Consider the following 18,043-nt stretch of genomic DNA (forward strand, 5'->3'; position numbering starts at 1 on the left):
ATATATTGTATGTTGTAAAACAACCTTCCATCCATGTACACTTTTTATACATGATATATATACATCACAAAAAGGTTCTGCCAAACTAATCAATCTTCAAAACCTCTTTATACAACCAACACAACTAAAAAAAAAAAGAAAACAGAAAAATTAATTTCAATAATTTCTGATGATTTATTTCTTACAATAATAATGACAATAATGATAAGTTGTTCCTTTAAAATAAAATAAAAAATGAGAATAATGATAACGGTTAACAGGAATGAAAAAAAAAACTCAACTAATAATAATGAAAATCAACAATAATGAATCTGGAACATCATAATAATAAGAATTAATAATTAGTGAAATTTTTGGTGCGGCTCAGAGGAACCACGTACGTACCGGAGAAGAGAGAATACTCTGTTTTATCTTCCCAATCTCCACGTTTCTTCTCTCCGAAATTCCGTTTTTATATTCTCTCTCTCTCTCTCTCTCTCTCTCTCTCTCTCTTCAAAAGTGAGAAAGCGACCAGAGTTCCGTACTTTGGATGAGATGTGTTTCGTCTCGCTGTTTCGTCAGTTTCCTCCTTCTTCTTCTTCTTCTACTTACCATTAGTCTTCTCTCTCTCTCTCTGTCTGAAAACGACTCTCCTCTCTCCTCTGTTCCCCTCCCCATATTTCTTCTTCTTCTTCTATCATCCTTTCACAATCTCCATTTTTCGAGGCTTCATTGATTCACGAGAAGACACAATTCAGTTTTTCTGATATATATATATATATATATATATATATTTAAAAATATTTTCCCCATCTCTCTCTCTCTCTCTCGATCGATACGTTGCGTAAAACTAAAACCTGATTCTGTTCTGTTCCTTGTTTCAGACTCTGTCTCTCTTATACTCTGTTTCTGTTTCTGTTCTGTTCTGTCTTTAATAAAGTTTCTCTCTTTAAAGACGTTTTAGTTTCCCGAGCTTCACTCTCTCTTGTCGGGATTTTTCGTCTCATGATTCATCAGATCTCTGTTTGAAAGATCCAAAATCGCCGGAGAAAATGGGAGGATTACTGCATCTCTTCGATTTCCACAACAACAGTTTCTCCCGGAAAGTTTTCTCTCATCACAAAAGCCGCGACGAAGGTTAAACAATTTCACTTAATTGAATAAAAAAAAACAAATCTTTGATCATTAGTATTGAATCAATCGTTATTGTTGTGTTCTGCAGATCTGGAAGCTCCGAGGAATAGTTTCGAGCTACAAGTCGATAACTTTCAGACTTACCATAACGAGAAAGATAAACCGGTAAATTAAATAACGAACTCAACTTTTTTTTTTATATATCTGAAATTGAAAACATTTTTTTTTTTTTTTGGTAAAATGATTTAATGTTTTTGACTTTTATTTCTTTTGGTAACAAAAGCAGAATGATAAATTTGAGAAAGAGGAATGGTACGAGAGAAGTTGTTACCCGATTGAGGAATCAATGAAGAAGAAGATCATCGATGAGCTTTCGAAAAAACATTCTAACGATAAACACAACACGCCTAGTCTTGTAGCTAAACTGATGGGAATGGATGCACTTCCTTTGGATTCTGCTGCTAAGGCATCCCCTTGGATCTATCCTCGTCAGAGTAAACCGGATCATCGGTTTGATAACGACAAAGGAGGAAGAAAAAGTAGAAAAGGGAGGTTGTCTTCCTCGACGGTGACTGCGTTAGATGTGATGGAGACACCAATGCGTCGTGAACATCCTCAAGAAGAGGAGCTTCAAAGATTCAGAAGAGAGTTTGAAGCTTGGCAAGCTGATAAAAGGTTTCAAGATTGTTCAAGAATCGTTGATTCCGGATGCGTGGTGGCTCGGGATGATAAAGAGAGGCTTTTCACTAGAACTAGGAGCTTCGGTCGGGACTTTAACTTGATATCGGATAGAACTGCTCCAACTAGGATTGTGGTTCTGAGACCTGGTCTTCAGAGAGCGTATGATTACGAAGATTCGTTGACTACTTCTTCAGGGACGACCATGGAAGGAAGCAGAGGAAGCAGCATAGAAGAGTTTCTTGAGGAAGTTAAAGAGAGGTTAAAAGGTGAGCTTCAAGGCAAAGCAGCTCTCAAGAGAAGTTCATCGGTGAGAGGAAGCGGGATCGAGACTCCTTTTAGCGAAAGACCTTCTCCGAGGTCTGAACCGATGAGACCATACGGTACTAGTGAGGTTCAGTGCAATGCACCAGACTCTCCTACTGAGTTTATAAGTAGAGATACTAGAAAACTCTTGGCAGAGAGATTGAAGAATGTTTTGAGAAAAGAGATGAGTCCTTCTGATGATTCTATGATCAAATGTAGTAGCCGTTTGCGACCTACCGTGTCGGACGCAGCGAAACAAATTGAGGAAATCAATATGGAAGACTTGAGAGTTAACAGAGATGTTCCTAAGAAAGAGTCTTCATCACCAAGAAATCTCAAAAGATCACTATCTGCTCCAGTCTCAGGGATGTCGTTTGGTAAGCTTCTGTTAGAGGACCGGCATGTTTTGACAGGCGCTCAGATCATGAGAAAGCACGAGGCTACAATAACAGAGCGAGAAGAGACAGAAACAGAAACAGAAACAGAACAAGTTGTTGTGGATCCAATCAGGAGGAAAGAAAGATTCAATCTCAGGAAAAAAGTTTCAAGCTTTAGATCAACTCTTAGAGGAAGAATCTTTGGTAAGAAGATACGTTCAATGATCGAATCAAACAGTTTTGAGGATGAATCGATCAAAGATTTCGTGACAGGATCCAAGTTTAACAACTTTTACGATCGAAATGTAAGAACTTTCTTAACTCTCTCCTCTGTTCAATTTTCTTGGTCCTTTATAATCTAAATTAAGACAAGTTGTGTCTCTCTCAGGAGAATTCAACAGAAGTGCCTCCAAGTCCTGCATCAGTCTGCAGCAGTACACCAGACGAGTTCTGGAGAAATGTAGATTATCTCAGCCAAGTTTCAACACCTGACGTGACTGTATCGGATGAGAACGGTATGCCTCAAGTCTTCAGAGACATCAGTTCCAATCTAACTGGTAAGAAAACTATAAACAAAGTTTTTACCATTTTCTTGAAATGGTTCACACACGATCTTGAATTGTTTCTCATTCTCTGTTTATGCTGATTCAGAACTAAGAAGACAGATAAATGAGCTTGAATCCGATGTACAAGTGCGTACACCAGTGGATGAAGAACCGATTCAAGAGATTGATGAGACCATAGTTGATTTAGGAAATCCAGACAAAGCATTTGTGAGAGATCTTCTTGTGGCTTCTGGTTTATATGAAGGTACATCAGATATATCATTGTCTAGATGGGATCCATTAGCAAAGCTTATAAAAAGGTCTGTTCTTGAAGAAACTAAAGAGAATCTTAAGAAAAGTGAAGAAAATCATAACATATTGTTTGATCTTCTGAATGAAGTGCTCACGGTGGTGCTCGGACCATTGACAAAGTCAGGGTTCAAGAGAAAACTTATGAGTTCGTCTGTGTCTGAATCGACGACTATACGAGGTAAATACCTGTTGGAATCAACATGGAGGATCATGTCCGAGTATTTATATTCTCAGCCAGAGAAACCTTTTTGTTCATTGGATGGGATCATTGGTTGGGACATGGATAGGTTTCCATGGAGTGGTTTGATTGGTGAAGAAGTTAATGTATTGGGGAGAGAAGTTGAAGGTATGATCATGGCTGATCTTGTTGAGGAACTTGTTAAAGATCTAAAAAGGCAAAGAAGCTAAGAACTTATAAGATAAGAGTTAAACATATCTGATTGGTTTGGTTTGGTGAATATGAATGGTTTAATTTTGGTGTGTTCTTTTTGTAAATAGGGATTTTTTTTATGGAGTGTTTTTTTTTTCTTGAAGAAGTGAGTTTCCATGATAACTGTAAATGTTTTCCTGCAGTACAAGGAAGCTAAGTTCTTCTGATTGCTACATAAATTACTATTTTACTAATACTAAAAAGAGTTTCTAAATTTTAATAGAGATTGCAACATATTTAAACATTCGTGTGTTTATAACATTAAGTAGTAATTAAATAGACACTAGGTCACCAATGCTCGACCAGCAAAGTGGTGGTGACTCAGCATGATATTGGAGTCTCACTATTGGTACCCCCGAATGGAGTAGGCAAAAAAAGCCAGACCTTCTCTCCACCTCCATCGGATGCGACGGGGGTGGAAAATATGAATGTTTCGAGCTTTACCGGACGCTCCCTGAAGTGAAGTAATTTATTTCTTGTAGGGGAAGTCTATCACAGAGAAAATCATGCTTCTTGGTGATAGCCGAATTGAGGTAGTCCTAATTACCTCTCTTTTTAAAAAAAAAAAAAAAAAATCATTCTTAATTTAAATTTCTGCTACTACAAAACTAGGGACAGAGCATCACCATACTTACAGTATTTGTAAAACTTGAAATTAAAAGAAGAAGAAAATAAAAGACCATGACATGGTCTTTGAATCGTGTGTTAGGCTTACTCTATCTAGAGAAAAAAGAGTAACCCTTATATAAAAATGCAACTTCACAATTTCTGCAACAAAAGTTGAGAAGGACTGGTACTAAACCAATATGCTTAAGCAATACTCTAGCTAGAGATTAATTAAGGGTTCTGACCCTTGGTGGGAGCCACTTCGATTACCAACAATTCACCCAACATTCTTAATATATATAATACAGCGTTATGTCAAGGTAAGCTCTTCATATATTAAGGTTGCAAGGTTACAGAAGTATACATACACGTATGTACGTAGGTGTTGTAAATGTTTGCTTCATATGGGCTTATTTGGTCTAAACCATAAACTAGGTCTATATTGATGTGTAGCCTATACAGGATTCGATTTGTGTGGCTTGCAGGAATAAACCGACATAAGCTATAGAGTTTTACTATATAAGGGAAGTTAGGGTTGAAGAAACAGATAAGCTGTAAGAAGCCGAATGCGATAACGCAGGCACAGAAGAAGCTGGTGGTACCTTGGTGACGGTTGTAGGGCACACCGCTCTGCAGGGCAGATGCAAAGATGCAGGGTGCAGTGCAGAGAGCATGCGCAGAGCGTCGTACATGGAGCTTGAAGCTGTGCATAGAACCGTGATAAAGGAGTAGAAGCTCGGCTGGGGTCAAAGGGCTGAGAGCCGGACATAACCTTGTCTAGGTTTAAGGTGTCTTCAGGACACTCTGATGAGAGACGAAGGTTGAGCTGCTTCTTTGGGGTTCTGGAGGTGTTTTAGGGTTATATATGGAGGGGATAGCTGAATTAGAGACAAAGAAAGGGGAAGAAGAAAAACTAGAGCTATTATGTGTTTTCTTCTTCAAGTTTCTTTGTAGTTAGTAGTTCTCTAAGCTTGTATATGAAACACTGTGTGTAAACCTTAGTTGATTGATAGTGGATGTTTGTGGGAGAAGGTTCCCACACGAGATGTACCCTCTACATGAGGGGAACTCGTTAAATTTCTGTGTTATGTTTATGTTATGCAAACTGATCTGTGAAGTAGACGAGGAGTAGGGGCAGAGTCGCAGTATGCGGTTCACTACAGAGGTGAATTGCGGTCTGCGATTCAGAGCTCAGGCTCAAGATTTCATAGATCAGGTATGACGCTGTACACATACAAGAAAGATCTAGAGACTATTGCAGAAGACTCATGATCTTGAAGGTGTTCTTGATCGAAGGTTAAATCAATTATGGGGTTAATTTAAGGTAGAGTTATATGCAGTGTTTGATTCTGGTTCATGGCTGTTAAAGGTGAATCAAAGGATCATCCAAAAGGCTCAAACTTATCAAAACATGAGCTCAATTTCTGCTGCGGTCACAAGGTACATGTGATGTTCTGTTTTGAAGCTTCTGAATACTCAAAGCTGCTTTAGTATAAGGAATCTAGACATTGGGAGAACACAAGGATGTAGACGTCTTCAACTATTGGAAAGTCAAGATGGTATCTTGATTGGTCTGGTTGTTGAACGTTTGTGTGGTGGTGTTCAGGAATTGGTTGAAGGTACAACTACATGAGTCATATATTTATTAATTGACGCCTTAAGGTGAATATGTGTGTAAGAGGGTTGTTAGGTCAACATGTTATGTCCAAAATCCAGATGAGTATGAAGATGTACCAGGCAATTTGTGTTGAAATGGTCAGATTTGAGAGGTGTTGGGTGAATAGTTAAGTCTCATGAATGGATCAGGTTGTCAGAGATTTGAAAAGACTACAATCTGGGTAGGTTTACAGTGAATGGGAGTGGAGAAGAGTACCCAGAGTCGAAGTTGCAGTCAGTGAGATTTTCTTCGTCAAGGTGGAGTTTGCTCTACAAGGTGACTTAAAATCTCTAGAAGACTTTTGTTGACGTTGTAGAAGAGTTTGCAAGTAAGTGCAAGAATCTACAAGGCTAGCACAAGGTGACTGGGGTTAGGTTTTCCATTGAGAAGGGAATCAGAATCTGTAAAGTTTTGGTTTGCCTGTTTGCAGAGATGATCAGGTGGATGAATCTTCTGAAGATTTTCACTTGCAGGAAGTTTAAGTGTTTTTATTGACACTTAATAAGGAAGCATGTGAGTATAAGGGGAGGATTCAAGTAGATCTCTGTTGGTTAAAGATGCATGTTATAATAGACAAGATTAGTAGAAAACTAGTGGTCTAGCAACATCATTAAGTTTCTCAGGAAGGCCATTTACATGGAGGTTAAGTGAGGGTTCATCAATGGTGAAGACACGTCAAGGTGGTATTGATGGATGGTGAGAAAAGGTATGATGTTGGTACCAAGTTTCTTCTTGGTAAGATCTACAATTTTAAAGAACTATTGCAGGGTTATGTTACAGCAGATGTGGCTTCAGGGATTCTAGATTGAAGCACTAAAGGCTGTTACAGGAAAACTAGCAGAGGTTCAGAAGCTGCTGGTTGGACATCCGTTTTAACATGAGGTTGAACATGAGTTTGTACTGTCAGATCGTACAAGCTGGGTTCAAGAGTCAGTTGATTAAAAAGATAGGATGTAAACTCAATCTCAGGACTAATGCATTGAGTTGAGATTGTTTACATGATGAATCAGGGATTGTTTCAGGATTGAAGCATGTATGATTCATGTGTTCTTCATGGGATTCAAGGAATTTTGGTTCAAGCTCGGTGCACATGAGAGGAATCAAAGGTCGGCCAAGTGAATCAGGTTGCAGACGGATACATATGATATACAATCATAATAACAGGTTTATGGCGTTCCTCAGAAACCATGGAAGAGGTTGTGTGATTGTTGTAATCGTGTTCAAAGAGGTTGATATCTCAGGCTTTACTATTCTAAAGGTTTCAAGACCAAAATTTCACAAGAAATTCAGGTGTTACCTATGGGTGAATCAGAAGTTCTGGTTCTAGGTGGAGCTGTTGTGAGAAACAATGAGAATCAAGTAAAGGTCTTCATAAGTGTTTCTAAGATCAGGAGAAACAAGGTTGAAGAAGATGATTTGTGTAAGGAATTACACGAACTTGTTTGTACAGCTGAAGAGCATCGTAAGCTATTTAGAGAAGCTGTCAAGAACAAGGGAGAAGCTGTATGGCTTTGCAGACTGAAATTTCAGAAAGTTCAAACATAGGGACAATCATGAGACAATCTAAGGATTCGATAGGTTCTGGGAATTTCAGAGCAATGTCAGAGGATGACATTGAAGAACACAAAAGAACAGTCAATGTTGGTTGTGTTCTGTATTGATTATCAATGAATCAAGTTTGTAAGGGTTTCTTCAGATGTTGGATTATGTGGTCAGAGTTCGTCTACAAGTGGGATTACAGTCATCAGGAGAAGGAAGCTTGAGGGAGAGTCGCGAATCTCTTGAATTTTCTAAAGATGGAGTTGAAAATTCCTAAGGTGGACGAAGATAGGGATCATTGAAAGTTGCAGGTTCTATAGAAGAAGACAAGATTTGTTTTTCTTCTCATGAAAGAATCAACACAAAGGGGATTTTGTGAATTGGACCAAATGAAGCAAAAGGTGGAGTTTGTTGTAAATGTTTGCTTCATATGGACTTATTTGGTCCGAACCATGAACTGGGCCTATATTGATGTGTAGCCCATACATGATCCGAGTTGTATGGCCTGCAGGAGTAAAACGACATAAGCTCTAGGGTTTCACTATACAAGGGAAGCTAGGGTTGAAGAAACAAATAAGCTGTAAGAAGCCGAATGCTCTAACGCAGGCACAGAAGAACCTTGGTGGTGGTGGCGGCTGACCTTATGATTTTCACATGTCTATCTAATTGCCTCTCAACTTCATTAATGGATGCTTGTACAACATCCATAAATTGAGATTTTTCATACAATAGATAAAGATAACAATAACGTGAATAATCATCGATAAAAGTGATGAAGTATTACTCACCTCCAAAAGTTGGAACATCAAATGGTCCACAAATATTTGTATGTATGATTTTAAGAAGCTATGTACTTCTTGTGACTCTTTTCTTATTGTGTTTAGTTTGCTTACCTTTAATGCAATCTATACACATTTTCTTATTGGTAAAATCAAGATTCGGAATGACTCCATCTTTTACCAATCTTTTAATTCATTCATAAGAAATATGTCCTATTCTTTTATGCCACAAGAAGTATGAGTCATTAGTATATGTTTTATTTTTAAGTCTACTTTCAGAATACAAGGAGAGATGTGTCTCATAAGGTTGATCAGCCAGTTTTAACATATAAAGACATCAACTAATATTCCAAAACCAATTGGTTTAGAGTTCAGAAATATATTAAAACAACCATCTCCTTGAGTAGATTTAAAACCAGCCAAATCAAGTTTGCTTACAAATACTAAATTACGGAAAATAGATTGAACATAAAGAGTTTGATATAAATCTACCCAAAATCCACCATCTAAAATGAGACGATAGGTGCCAATAGCTTTGACTGGCGCCTTGTCTCCATTTCCCATTAGTAAGTAGCTTTCACTTGACTTTATGGTCTAGATCGTAAGGAATCCCTATACGAAATTCATTACATGTACATTAGCACCGCTATCAATCCACCAAGTTTTGGAAGAAACATGAGTAAGATTAGATTCGAAAAAGCTTACAGAACCCATAGGATTAACTTTCTTTTCGAACCATTCTCTTCTTTTAGCGCAATCTTTCTAAAAGTGTCCAACATTTTCACAAAATTTGCCCCTGTAATCTTTCTTTGCCTTTTTCTTCGGATTAACTTGATCGGATTCATTCATTTTAGGTAGTGCTCTTTGATGGATCTTTTTACGCCTTTTCCCAACTTTAGGTCCAGCTCCTTGAACATAATGGGAAACTTTAATGCCTTCACGACCAAGTCTAGCCTCTTCTTGGACTAGTTTATTAGCCAATTCATTAGATGTCCACCTTTCATGAATTGCATTATATTTGATCTGAAATAGTCCATAGTCCATACTGAGGAGGTAGTGAATTTAGGATAAATTGGACAAGAAATGAATCGTCCACACTCATTCCTAAATTCTTTAGTTTAGCCGCAATGTTGGTCATTTCAATGCAATGTTCATGCATAGACCTTGTCCCACCATACTTAATGGTTGTAAGATCTGCCATAAGTTTCCCTGTAAGGGATTTGTCTACAGTCTTAAATCGTTCTTGTATAGCTGCTAGATAAGTTTTAGCGTTATCTGCATCTGGAAGGGAAGTTTTAATATTGCTAGCTATGGTCATTTTTAAAAACATCATGCTTAATCTGTTCGCTTTCTCTCAAGCTTTATGGAGAGCATTTTCTTCCTCAATACTAGTTATAGTTAAGGGATCTGGCTCTTCTTCACGAAGTGCCAAATCCATATCTAGTACTCCTAATGTCAACTTAACTATCTCTTTCCATTCTGAGAAGTTGGTTCCAGTGAGGATCGGAACAATAGAGATCATAGATGGCAAACTAGCAGGAAATGATGCTTTAAGTGAGGTTCAAAATTTAAACAACACATTAACAAAATTATTGAATGCGTATGACTTCAGGAAATGATGCTTTAAGTGAGGTTCAAAATTTAAACAACACATTAACAAAATTATTGAATGCGTATGACTTCAAATTATACTGCTCATGTGGGTAGTCATTATAATATATCCTAAGGTCATAGCTTTTGCCTTTCAGAGACTTTTCTCGAATGATGTATCAGATTAATTAAGTTATTTGTGAATATACTTAATTAACTCACATACAAACATTTTAATAAATTATTGATCATGTTTTATGTCAATAGCCTACCTGTGGGTAGCTAATTAATACATAAACATATCAAAATTTAAATATTCTGGTTTTCTATGTGTACATCATTATAAGATAAAACCATTATGATGATATCAATTTCTTAATTATGCACATTAAGAGAAACAAATATTTTATCACTTATTATTTTTTTTTTTAATTTGAACAAAGATTGTAACCTGAAGCTTAAATCAAATAAAAATTCAAGTGTACAAACATCATAACTTAAACTATAAATCTATTATTTTTAATAGATATATTAGATGTTCATAACCATAAGCTTTGATACCACATGTTAAACATACTTTAACATGAACCCCAAGATCTTAAATATCTATATTAATCACTTAATAGAATCATAAAGAGGATTAAAATAATATCTCCACTGATTGTAGAAATGATGCTCCTATGAATAGTTTCTTGAAGCTTTCTTTTTTAATGGCTTGAAGACTTGAAAAGAACTAGTAGATGATCTTTAGGTGGAAAATAAGGTTTTTCTCCCCTTTCCTATAAACTCTTTCTTTAGGTGTTGTTTTGTTCTTGTGATGAAGCAAACCAAACTATTTATAGGAGGGAAGAGGACCTTCTCATAAAGGTTTTGTATTCTAATTTAATCTCAACCATTCATCATAGTGGAAATAAAGATATTGGTGATAAGGATGAGGACAAGTGTCTAGCATTGGTTCAAACACAACATGCAACTTTATACTTATCCTTTTATAAACATAAAATGACATGTCGCTTAACACTTGTTTTTATAAGCATAAGCATGTCATACAACTTAACACTTATCATTTTTGATTACCAAATAATTATTAAAACAAAATATAACAAACCCAATTAAATAACCTACTAACTATTAGACCACGTACGTACATGTGATGAATAATTATTTTCTTACAACCAGCTGCTCGACAAATTGACCACAAGAGTTTGCGAGAATATTATATAGTGAAGCAACGCAACAACAAATGTTTTGGGGCTTCCAATTCAAAAGAAGAAGAATAAAAAGCAATCTGAGAAATGGGTGGCATTTCTTCCACGGCCTAGCGTGCGAAAAAAATCAAATGTGAAACCATCTACTATGCTCAAATTTTTTAAGAGTTTTGATACAAAACATTTTTCTACCATTATTATTGTTTTAAAGCTGGCGAATATAGTGGCTTCATTCTTTCTCTTTCTTTTGTTCAAAAAGTGGCTTCATTCTTTCTCATCTATTCTTTTTCTTTCTTTCTCTGTATTTATGGAAAATCTTTGGCTGTGTATAAAGTGCAATGAAAGTTTCCTCAATTTTGACAATAATATATCACAATTTTGGTTAAATTAGGGATTGTTTCTTTTAGAGTACAGAACAATTTTGAATACATTCAACCAATATATTTCGATAAAATAAAACTAAATAAACAGTATTTTGTGATATTGGTAGGGTGTAGTAGGTGCATGGATTATACATAAACAAACATATTATTGATGTTGTTTTTTCCTGTGCAAAGCACATGCTAATAGCCTAATACTAGTAAAAGATAAAGCATCTCCTCGGATAGGACTAGGACTAATAGTACTCATGGCTCGTAAACCGCTAAAACAGAACCTTACTGACGTGTTTAACTGACAACGTATGATTGTGTGGATCATTTTAAGAAAATAGAAATAATTATAATTTTTTGTTGATAATCACGAATTATTTTATCTCAAGAGTATTTTGTATTTGTTTTTGTTATAAAGCCACATTATATGCTCAGCATATGTTGGGCAAAAGCCACTTTATAAATATTTCGATTCCGTCAAGTATCACTATATATATATTACCTAATTTAGACTCATTTCACAAACACATTAATATTTCTTATCTATTGTGTGCTATGACCACCGCCTGCTCGATTGGTGATCTGATCTAGCCAACGCCCTGTCTTTTACCACTGACACATAGACCTCTAACCTGAATACTTCGGCACCTGCCATGGCTGCCGCATCCCTCCTCTGTTCTCACATCTCTACTATCTCCAGAAATTTTTCTTTCACAACTTTTGATGTTGAATGTTGACACCTCCTATCTTATTTTCTCGCCCACATCGTCTTTACCATGCAGCTAGGCTATGCTAAGCACTGGTTCTGTACCAGCAAAAAACGCCATGAACACCTTGTTAACAAGTATCATTGATGCTATTGCTGCCTCAGGTGCCATCGCAGCCGCCATGTAGCTGTGCAGCCAGCAGTGGATCATCGTACGTATCTATGTTTTTTAGCCAGCACCTCGAGTCCGATCAGAGTTCAAGACGCCACAAAACCACAAAGGATTGCGGCCCAAGGTTCTACGATGTTATAGCAACAATGGTTTCTTATCAGACCGTGTTGGACTAGCCCATCCATCATTCGACCAGAACCAATGGGAGATTGTTGGATAGACAAGACCAATAAGAAAAGGGGAGTATAGAAGGTAACCAGCATACTTTGTGCGCTCTGCCATAGATCCATTTGTTATACCAGAGACTGTGAAGGCGAAGGTCCATTGGAAAACAAAAATCCATAGTCACAGCGTGAGTTTTCCGGAAAAGAGCTTAAGCCAAAGAAGTTTTGACTTACACCAATGAAACCGTTAGAAGGTGTACCAAAGGCAAGAGCAAACAAAAACAGATAGTATGAGATGGCACCTGAGGAGCATCAATGATACTTGTAAACTAGGTGTTCATGGCATTTTTTGCTTGAACTGAACCAGTGCTTAAACAAAGCAAAACCTAGCAGCATGGTAAAGACGATGTAGGCAGAAAAAATAAGATAGGAGGTGTCAACAGCAAAGGTTGTGTCAGAAAATTTTCTGGATATAGTAGTGATGTGAGAACAGAGGAGGGATGCGACAGCCATGGCAGCTTCCGAAGTATTCAGATTAAAAGGTCTATGTGTTAGGAACAAAATAGGAAAATAAAAATTCAAAACACCATTCCAGAGCCACCTTCAAAATGAAAAAAAAAAAAAAAAAAAAAAACCTGTAATCCCGGGTTAAGAGATATGGCGTCTAACCACCAGACCACGAAAATTAAGCCAGAATGTTCTTCATAGTGAACGTATATATAAGTAAGATTGAAATTTAATCCATTAACGGCTCTGTAACGTCCGTCCCATGAGTTGAGGATTCGAATTCACTAACAGATTAAAATATCATGTATTTTTAGACCAACTATAATTAAATCAAGTATTTTTCTTCCAACAAAAAAAAAATGAGGTATTAAACATCCAAATAAAAAATAGATCGGGTATTTTTCGGCTTTTTCCCCCATTTGATAACAATATTTTACATGATTGCTATTTTCTTACTCTTCATTCTTGTCCGGCAAATCATTTATAAAAAAAAGGAGCGAGTCGCATGGAGTTCCAAATTTATTTGGTATCCATAAATAAACAAGTTGCCTAGTAATTATAATGGAATATGATTCTGTGAAAGAATTCTTCAATTAAAAATTCCACTTTCGTACAATTTTTTCAGTGACTCATATTCCGTTATAATTTGTAATAAATAATGAAATGATTTTGATTAAAGAAAGCACAGAATCAAATTCAAAAATTATGATGGAATATGATTTGGGGCATTTAAGGATGTTGTGGTGGGTGAAAAAACCCGGCCCAGTCCGAAAATACCCGCCAAAGAAAATCCAAATTCAAAAAATCCGAACAGGTTTTAGGTTTTGTGGGTAAATTCGAACGAATTTCAACTTTTAAATTTTATGGGTAAATCTGTGGGTATCCGATTTTTTTTTCTTATCTGATGTATTTTGCATTTTACATTATGTATTTTTGTGTCTATAGTTTTTTTGTACCAAAAACAAATGTGATTTATATTATGTATTTTGTGTATTTTATTATATAAAAATTTTCAAAAATTTCTAATCTCTAATTAGATTAAGCAAAAACTAAAAGCAAGTTCTTCAAAAAAGCGCTCAATATTGAACACACATAAACAATCTTAATTTGAACTAAAGTCTAATATCTATATCTCATTATACTATGGCTGTCAAATAGAGAAATAAGAAGGAAAAAAACACATAACAAATCAAAATTCACAATTCAAAACCCTAAATCAAAATTGAAACTTGATTCCACCCAAAATCAAAGGCTGTAATTTAAAACCAACCTAAAAAACGAAAAATCATAGAGTAGTACATGAGAGGTGTTAACAAAGAGAGGATCACGACTCACGAGAAATCCACGAACAAACCACCCCATTCATCAATTAAGAGAACCATCCACCGCAAATCACCCATAGAAGCTCCCTTCAAAGATTGAAGACAACGAAGAACACAACTGATTTGATGTTGGAATCAAGTGAAAGCAATTAGACTAGGGTTATTATGAATAAAACGGTGTCGTTTTAATAAAAAGGATTTAGAAAGAAAAAAAATCTGATGGGTATCCATAGTCTTATAGGATAAACCGTGTAAGACTATAATGTTTTGGGTACCCGCCTGTTTCTTACCTACTTTTTTCTGATTGAAAAACAGGTCCGAAAACTCTACATTATTTATGGGTTTCGGGTACCCATCGGGTTTTAAACTACTTTTAACATCCCTAGAGGCATTGAAGCTAAAATAAAGAGTTGAGAATGGGCTTTGGAAAGTATGGTAAGTTTGCATTTGGATTTGACTTTTGGGGCATCTACCTTGGAAATTATCCAGGCTATGCACAATCTTCAAACTCGTCTTCTCATCCGCCGCTTCCGTGGAAACATCTTCTTCCTCTGCCTCGTCATCCAGATCCGTTAGCAATTGAAACAAACCAGAAATCCAAGAACATACCAAACAAACGTCATTGGCCAGCAATTGTAAATCCCGCTCCATGGAGGGTATTGTAGCAATCTTTGATAAGTTTGCTAAGCTTTCGGGTCTTCAGATCAGTATGGAGAAGTCTACTGTCTACCTTGCTGGAGTAGCGGATATTGACCATCAGCAGATAGCAACTCGCTTCAATTTTACGGTGGGGGAACTCCCAGTACGTTATCTAGGCCTCCCTTTGGTGACTAAATGCCTTTCTTTAGCTGATTATGTTCCTTTAATTGAACAAATACGCAAGCGTATTGGTACTTGGACATCACGCTACCTCACCTTTGCAGGCCGCTATGAACTCGTTAGCTCGGTTCTGTGGAGTATATGTCACTTCTGGTTAGGTGCCTTTCGGCTACCTCGTGCCTGTATTAGAGAAGTGGAGAAACTGTGCTCTGTTTTTTTTGTGGTCAGGAGCTGATCTTAACCCGAAAAAAGCAAAGCTGCAGTGGGATGTTGTGTGTAAGCCACGTCGGGAGGGGGGGACTTGGTCTTCGCAGCTTGAAAGAAGCAAATGATGTGTGTTGTCTTAAGTTGGTCTGGCGGATACTCTCTCATGGACGCTCTCTATGGGTTCAGTGGGTTGACCATTATTTGTTGCGGGGATGATCGTTATGGGCGGTTCCAGATAATACAGGAGTGGGCTCTTGGATCTGGAAAAAAATACTGAAATATAGAGATGTGGCTGCCGGTTTCTGTAAGGTGGAGGTGGGGAATGGTGTGCAGACGTCTTTCTGGTTTGACAATTGGTCCTCCTTGGGTCGACTTGTGGATGTGACAGGGCCTCGAGGTGTTATTGATTTGGGTATTGGTGAAAAAATGTCTGTCGCAGAGGCATGGTCGGCTAGGCGACGAAGGCGATCCCGTTTGCCACATCTCCTGTCGATACTAGAGGTGTTAAGCTTGCAGTACCAGCAACGATCAGAGCAATCTGATCTTGTGCTGTGGAAAGGGAAGAAGAACATATTCAGAGCAAAGTTCTCCACAACAGACACATGGAATTATATTCGGTCTACATCGGCAGAGGTTTCATGGCATAACGCAGTGTGGTTTCCTCACGCCACTCCGAAGTACACTTTCTGCACCTGGTTAGCAGCTCATGATAAGTTGGCCACAGGGTACCGTATGTTGCGTTGGAATGTGGGGGCGACAGGGACCTGTGTGTTGTGTCAACAAAGTGTTGAAACTAGATCACACCTTTTCTTTGCTTGCAGTTTTGCTTCTGAAGTATGGGCTGCAACGGCAAAGGGGGTGTTTCGTACCCATTACTCTACTGATTGGCTGCAACGGCAAAGGGGGTGTTTCGTACCCCTTTTCTAGTGGATACACGCTTGGACCGTCTGCAAAGTTTTTTCACTCACTATACCTTTCAACTTACAATGTACACCATCTGGCGAGAGCGTAATATACGGAGGCATGGTCAACATCCTAACATGCCGCAGCAGTTAATTAAATGGATTGATCGCCAAGTGTGGGATAAACTCCTAGCTATCCAACGAAAAGGGGACAAGTTCTTTGCTAATAGACTTCAGGCTTGGTTCCAATCAAGACATTGACGTGTTTTACTCTCTATTTCCGTAATTTTCTATCAAACTGATTTTAGCCATATGATGCACTAGTTGTAAAAATGTTATTTTTTCTTTGAATATAATTTAACATTAAATTCAAAAAAAAAAAATTGTAATACATTGCTCCTCTTATTCTTTATGGTAAAGATAAACCAAACTGGTTTCTTCTTTTTGAACCAACCAATTGTAAAACTGGTGCCTTTTTGATTGTAAAAAGTGTTACTGTGGATCTGAGACTGTCTTCATATGTTGCTCGTGGATTCCCTATATGGCTGAAAGGTCTATTTGTGAACGAACAGAGGATGCTTTATAGTTCTTTAAACTAGCCATCTCTTACTGTTTCATTGACCAGTCTTTTTTGGGTTTTCGTTTATATATCTATGCATCTTTATTATATCTATAGTTTTGGTTTTTTTTTTTTTTTTTTTTTTTTCCGGCCAACGTTTCTTACCATTTAAATAAAGAGGTACATAGTTTTACAAGATTAACTAAACCAAGAGATAATCATAGGAGAGTTTACAATTCTAGCTTTTATTGCTAATGCATCAGCAGATACATTTGATGTCCTACTGATAAAAGTGAAATGATGAAGACTGGTGGACAATTCTAGTATGTCATCCAGATGGCCTTGAATTTCTGCAAACTCATCCGGTGGCTTGCCTTGCTCTTTAGCTTTCTGAAGGTATGTATAAATGGTCTTCGAATCTCCACAGAATACTATTGGTTTGTAGTGCAAACGTTTGACATGGATGAACGCTTCTTTGATCGCAATGGCTTCTGCTTCAAGAGCTGTATTGGTGGGCTCAATTGATGAGGATCCTTTGAGAATACATTTGCCCTGGGCATTATGTAGTTCCCATCCTATCCCAGCTCTGATTTGATTATTTAACCATGATCCATCTGTATAACAATAGAATATGTTAGTTTGGTTCAAAGCAGCTCTATTGGTGACCATATTAGTCTTCTCCTGCTGTTCATGCTTATTGCCGTGAGTCAACGATCCATTGTTCGCCTCCTTCCATAAACTAAAATCCGTGAGAGCTTTGCGTATGATATCAGGAATGGACCATCTTTTGCTATAGTAAATAAGGTCATTACGGGCTTTCCAAATCCGCCAACCAATGAACGGGAAAATGTACTCCTTTGGAGAGGCTACGTTTTTCCTTGAAATGAGAAGCTGAAATATTTTAGCAAGAGAATTGTGAGAGTCTAACTGACCTGCATTAATAGGCACATGAGAAAGCTCTCAAACTTCTCTTGATATTCTGCAGTGGAAAAGGAGGTGAATGATGCTCTATTGTGCTTCTCCACAAAAGTGACATTCTCGTGGAATATTGATATTCCTTAATACCAATGTCTCAGCAACCAGAAGAGCATTATGAAGGACTCTCCACCAGAAGTGCTTGATTTTTGGTGGGACAAACAAAGACCACAATGATTTCCAAAGTGTACTTGCGGTT

The 18,043-nt window shown here is 37.3% G+C and overlaps 2 protein-coding genes and 2 pseudogenes across 7 annotated transcripts; 2 read left to right on the forward strand and 2 right to left on the reverse strand.

The window, feature by feature from the left end:
- The first annotated feature begins 321 nt into the window (after nt 1-321).
- LOC104790730 (uncharacterized) lies at nt 322-3,981 on the forward strand. Of its 5 annotated transcripts, none has more exons than XM_087458366.1 (6): nt 356-1,116; nt 1,202-1,278; nt 1,400-2,779; nt 2,863-3,031; nt 3,126-3,284; nt 3,420-3,981. In XM_087458366.1, exons 1-6 carry the CDS (start codon nt 1,032-1,034, stop codon nt 3,737-3,739), a joined length of 2,190 nt encoding a protein of 729 aa, XP_087314492.1. In that variant the 5' UTR covers nt 356-1,031; the 3' UTR covers nt 3,740-3,981. The 5 variants fall into 5 exon arrangements, with proteins under 5 accessions (XP_087314483.1, XP_087314492.1, XP_087314479.1 ...); XM_087458369.1 differs by having other exon boundaries at nt 440-1,116; nt 1,397-2,779; nt 3,126-3,339; XM_087458361.1 differs by having other exon boundaries at nt 440-1,116; nt 1,397-2,779.
- A 4,973-nt stretch (nt 3,982-8,954) lies between these two features.
- LOC147949884 (uncharacterized) lies at nt 8,955-12,401 on the reverse strand (annotated as a pseudogene).
- Nucleotides 11,951-13,516, reverse strand: LOC147949885 (ammonium transporter 1 member 2 pseudogene; annotated as a pseudogene). The gene has a single exon (XR_015561972.1). The product of XR_015561972.1 is annotated as an ammonium transporter 1 member 2 pseudogene (transcript).
- Nucleotides 13,517-15,031: 1,515 nt separating this feature from the next.
- Nucleotides 15,032-16,420, forward strand: LOC147949886 (uncharacterized). The gene is made up of 3 exons (XM_087511086.1): nt 15,032-15,383; nt 15,644-16,138; nt 16,230-16,420. The coding sequence occupies exons 1-3, from the start codon at nt 15,032-15,034 to the stop codon at nt 16,418-16,420; spliced, it is 1,038 nt and encodes a 345-aa protein (XP_087367212.1).
- Nucleotides 16,421-18,043: the final 1,623 nt, after the last annotated feature.

The sequence above is a fragment of the Camelina sativa genome, chromosome 1 (assembly GCF_030686135.1).
Source record: "Camelina sativa cultivar CO46 ecotype springtype chromosome 1, ASM3068613v1".
Lineage (NCBI taxonomy): Eukaryota > Viridiplantae > Streptophyta > Magnoliopsida > Brassicales > Brassicaceae > Camelina > Camelina sativa.

Excerpts from the sequence above, each read along its gene's own strand:
- LOC104790730 (XM_087458353.1), top strand. The coding sequence starts at position 1,032 with ATGGGAGGATTACTGCATCTCTTCGATTTCCACAACAACAGTTTCTCC. Across the intron at positions 1,279-1,396 it reads ATAACGAGAAAGATAAACCG|CAGAATGATAAATTTGAGAA; the intron begins GTAAATTAAATA and ends TGGTAACAAAAG. Across the intron at positions 2,780-2,862 it reads ACAACTTTTACGATCGAAAT|GAGAATTCAACAGAAGTGCC; the intron begins GTAAGAACTTTC and ends TGTCTCTCTCAG.
- LOC147949886 (XM_087511086.1), top strand. The coding sequence starts at position 15,032 with ATGGAGGGTATTGTAGCAATCTTTGATAAGTTTGCTAAGCTTTCGGGT. Across the intron at positions 15,384-15,643 it reads CTTTCGGCTACCTCGTGCCT|ATAATACAGGAGTGGGCTCT; the intron begins GTATTAGAGAAG and ends GGGCGGTTCCAG. Across the intron at positions 16,139-16,229 it reads TAAGTTGGCCACAGGGTACC|TTTTGCTTCTGAAGTATGGG; the intron begins GTATGTTGCGTT and ends CTTTGCTTGCAG.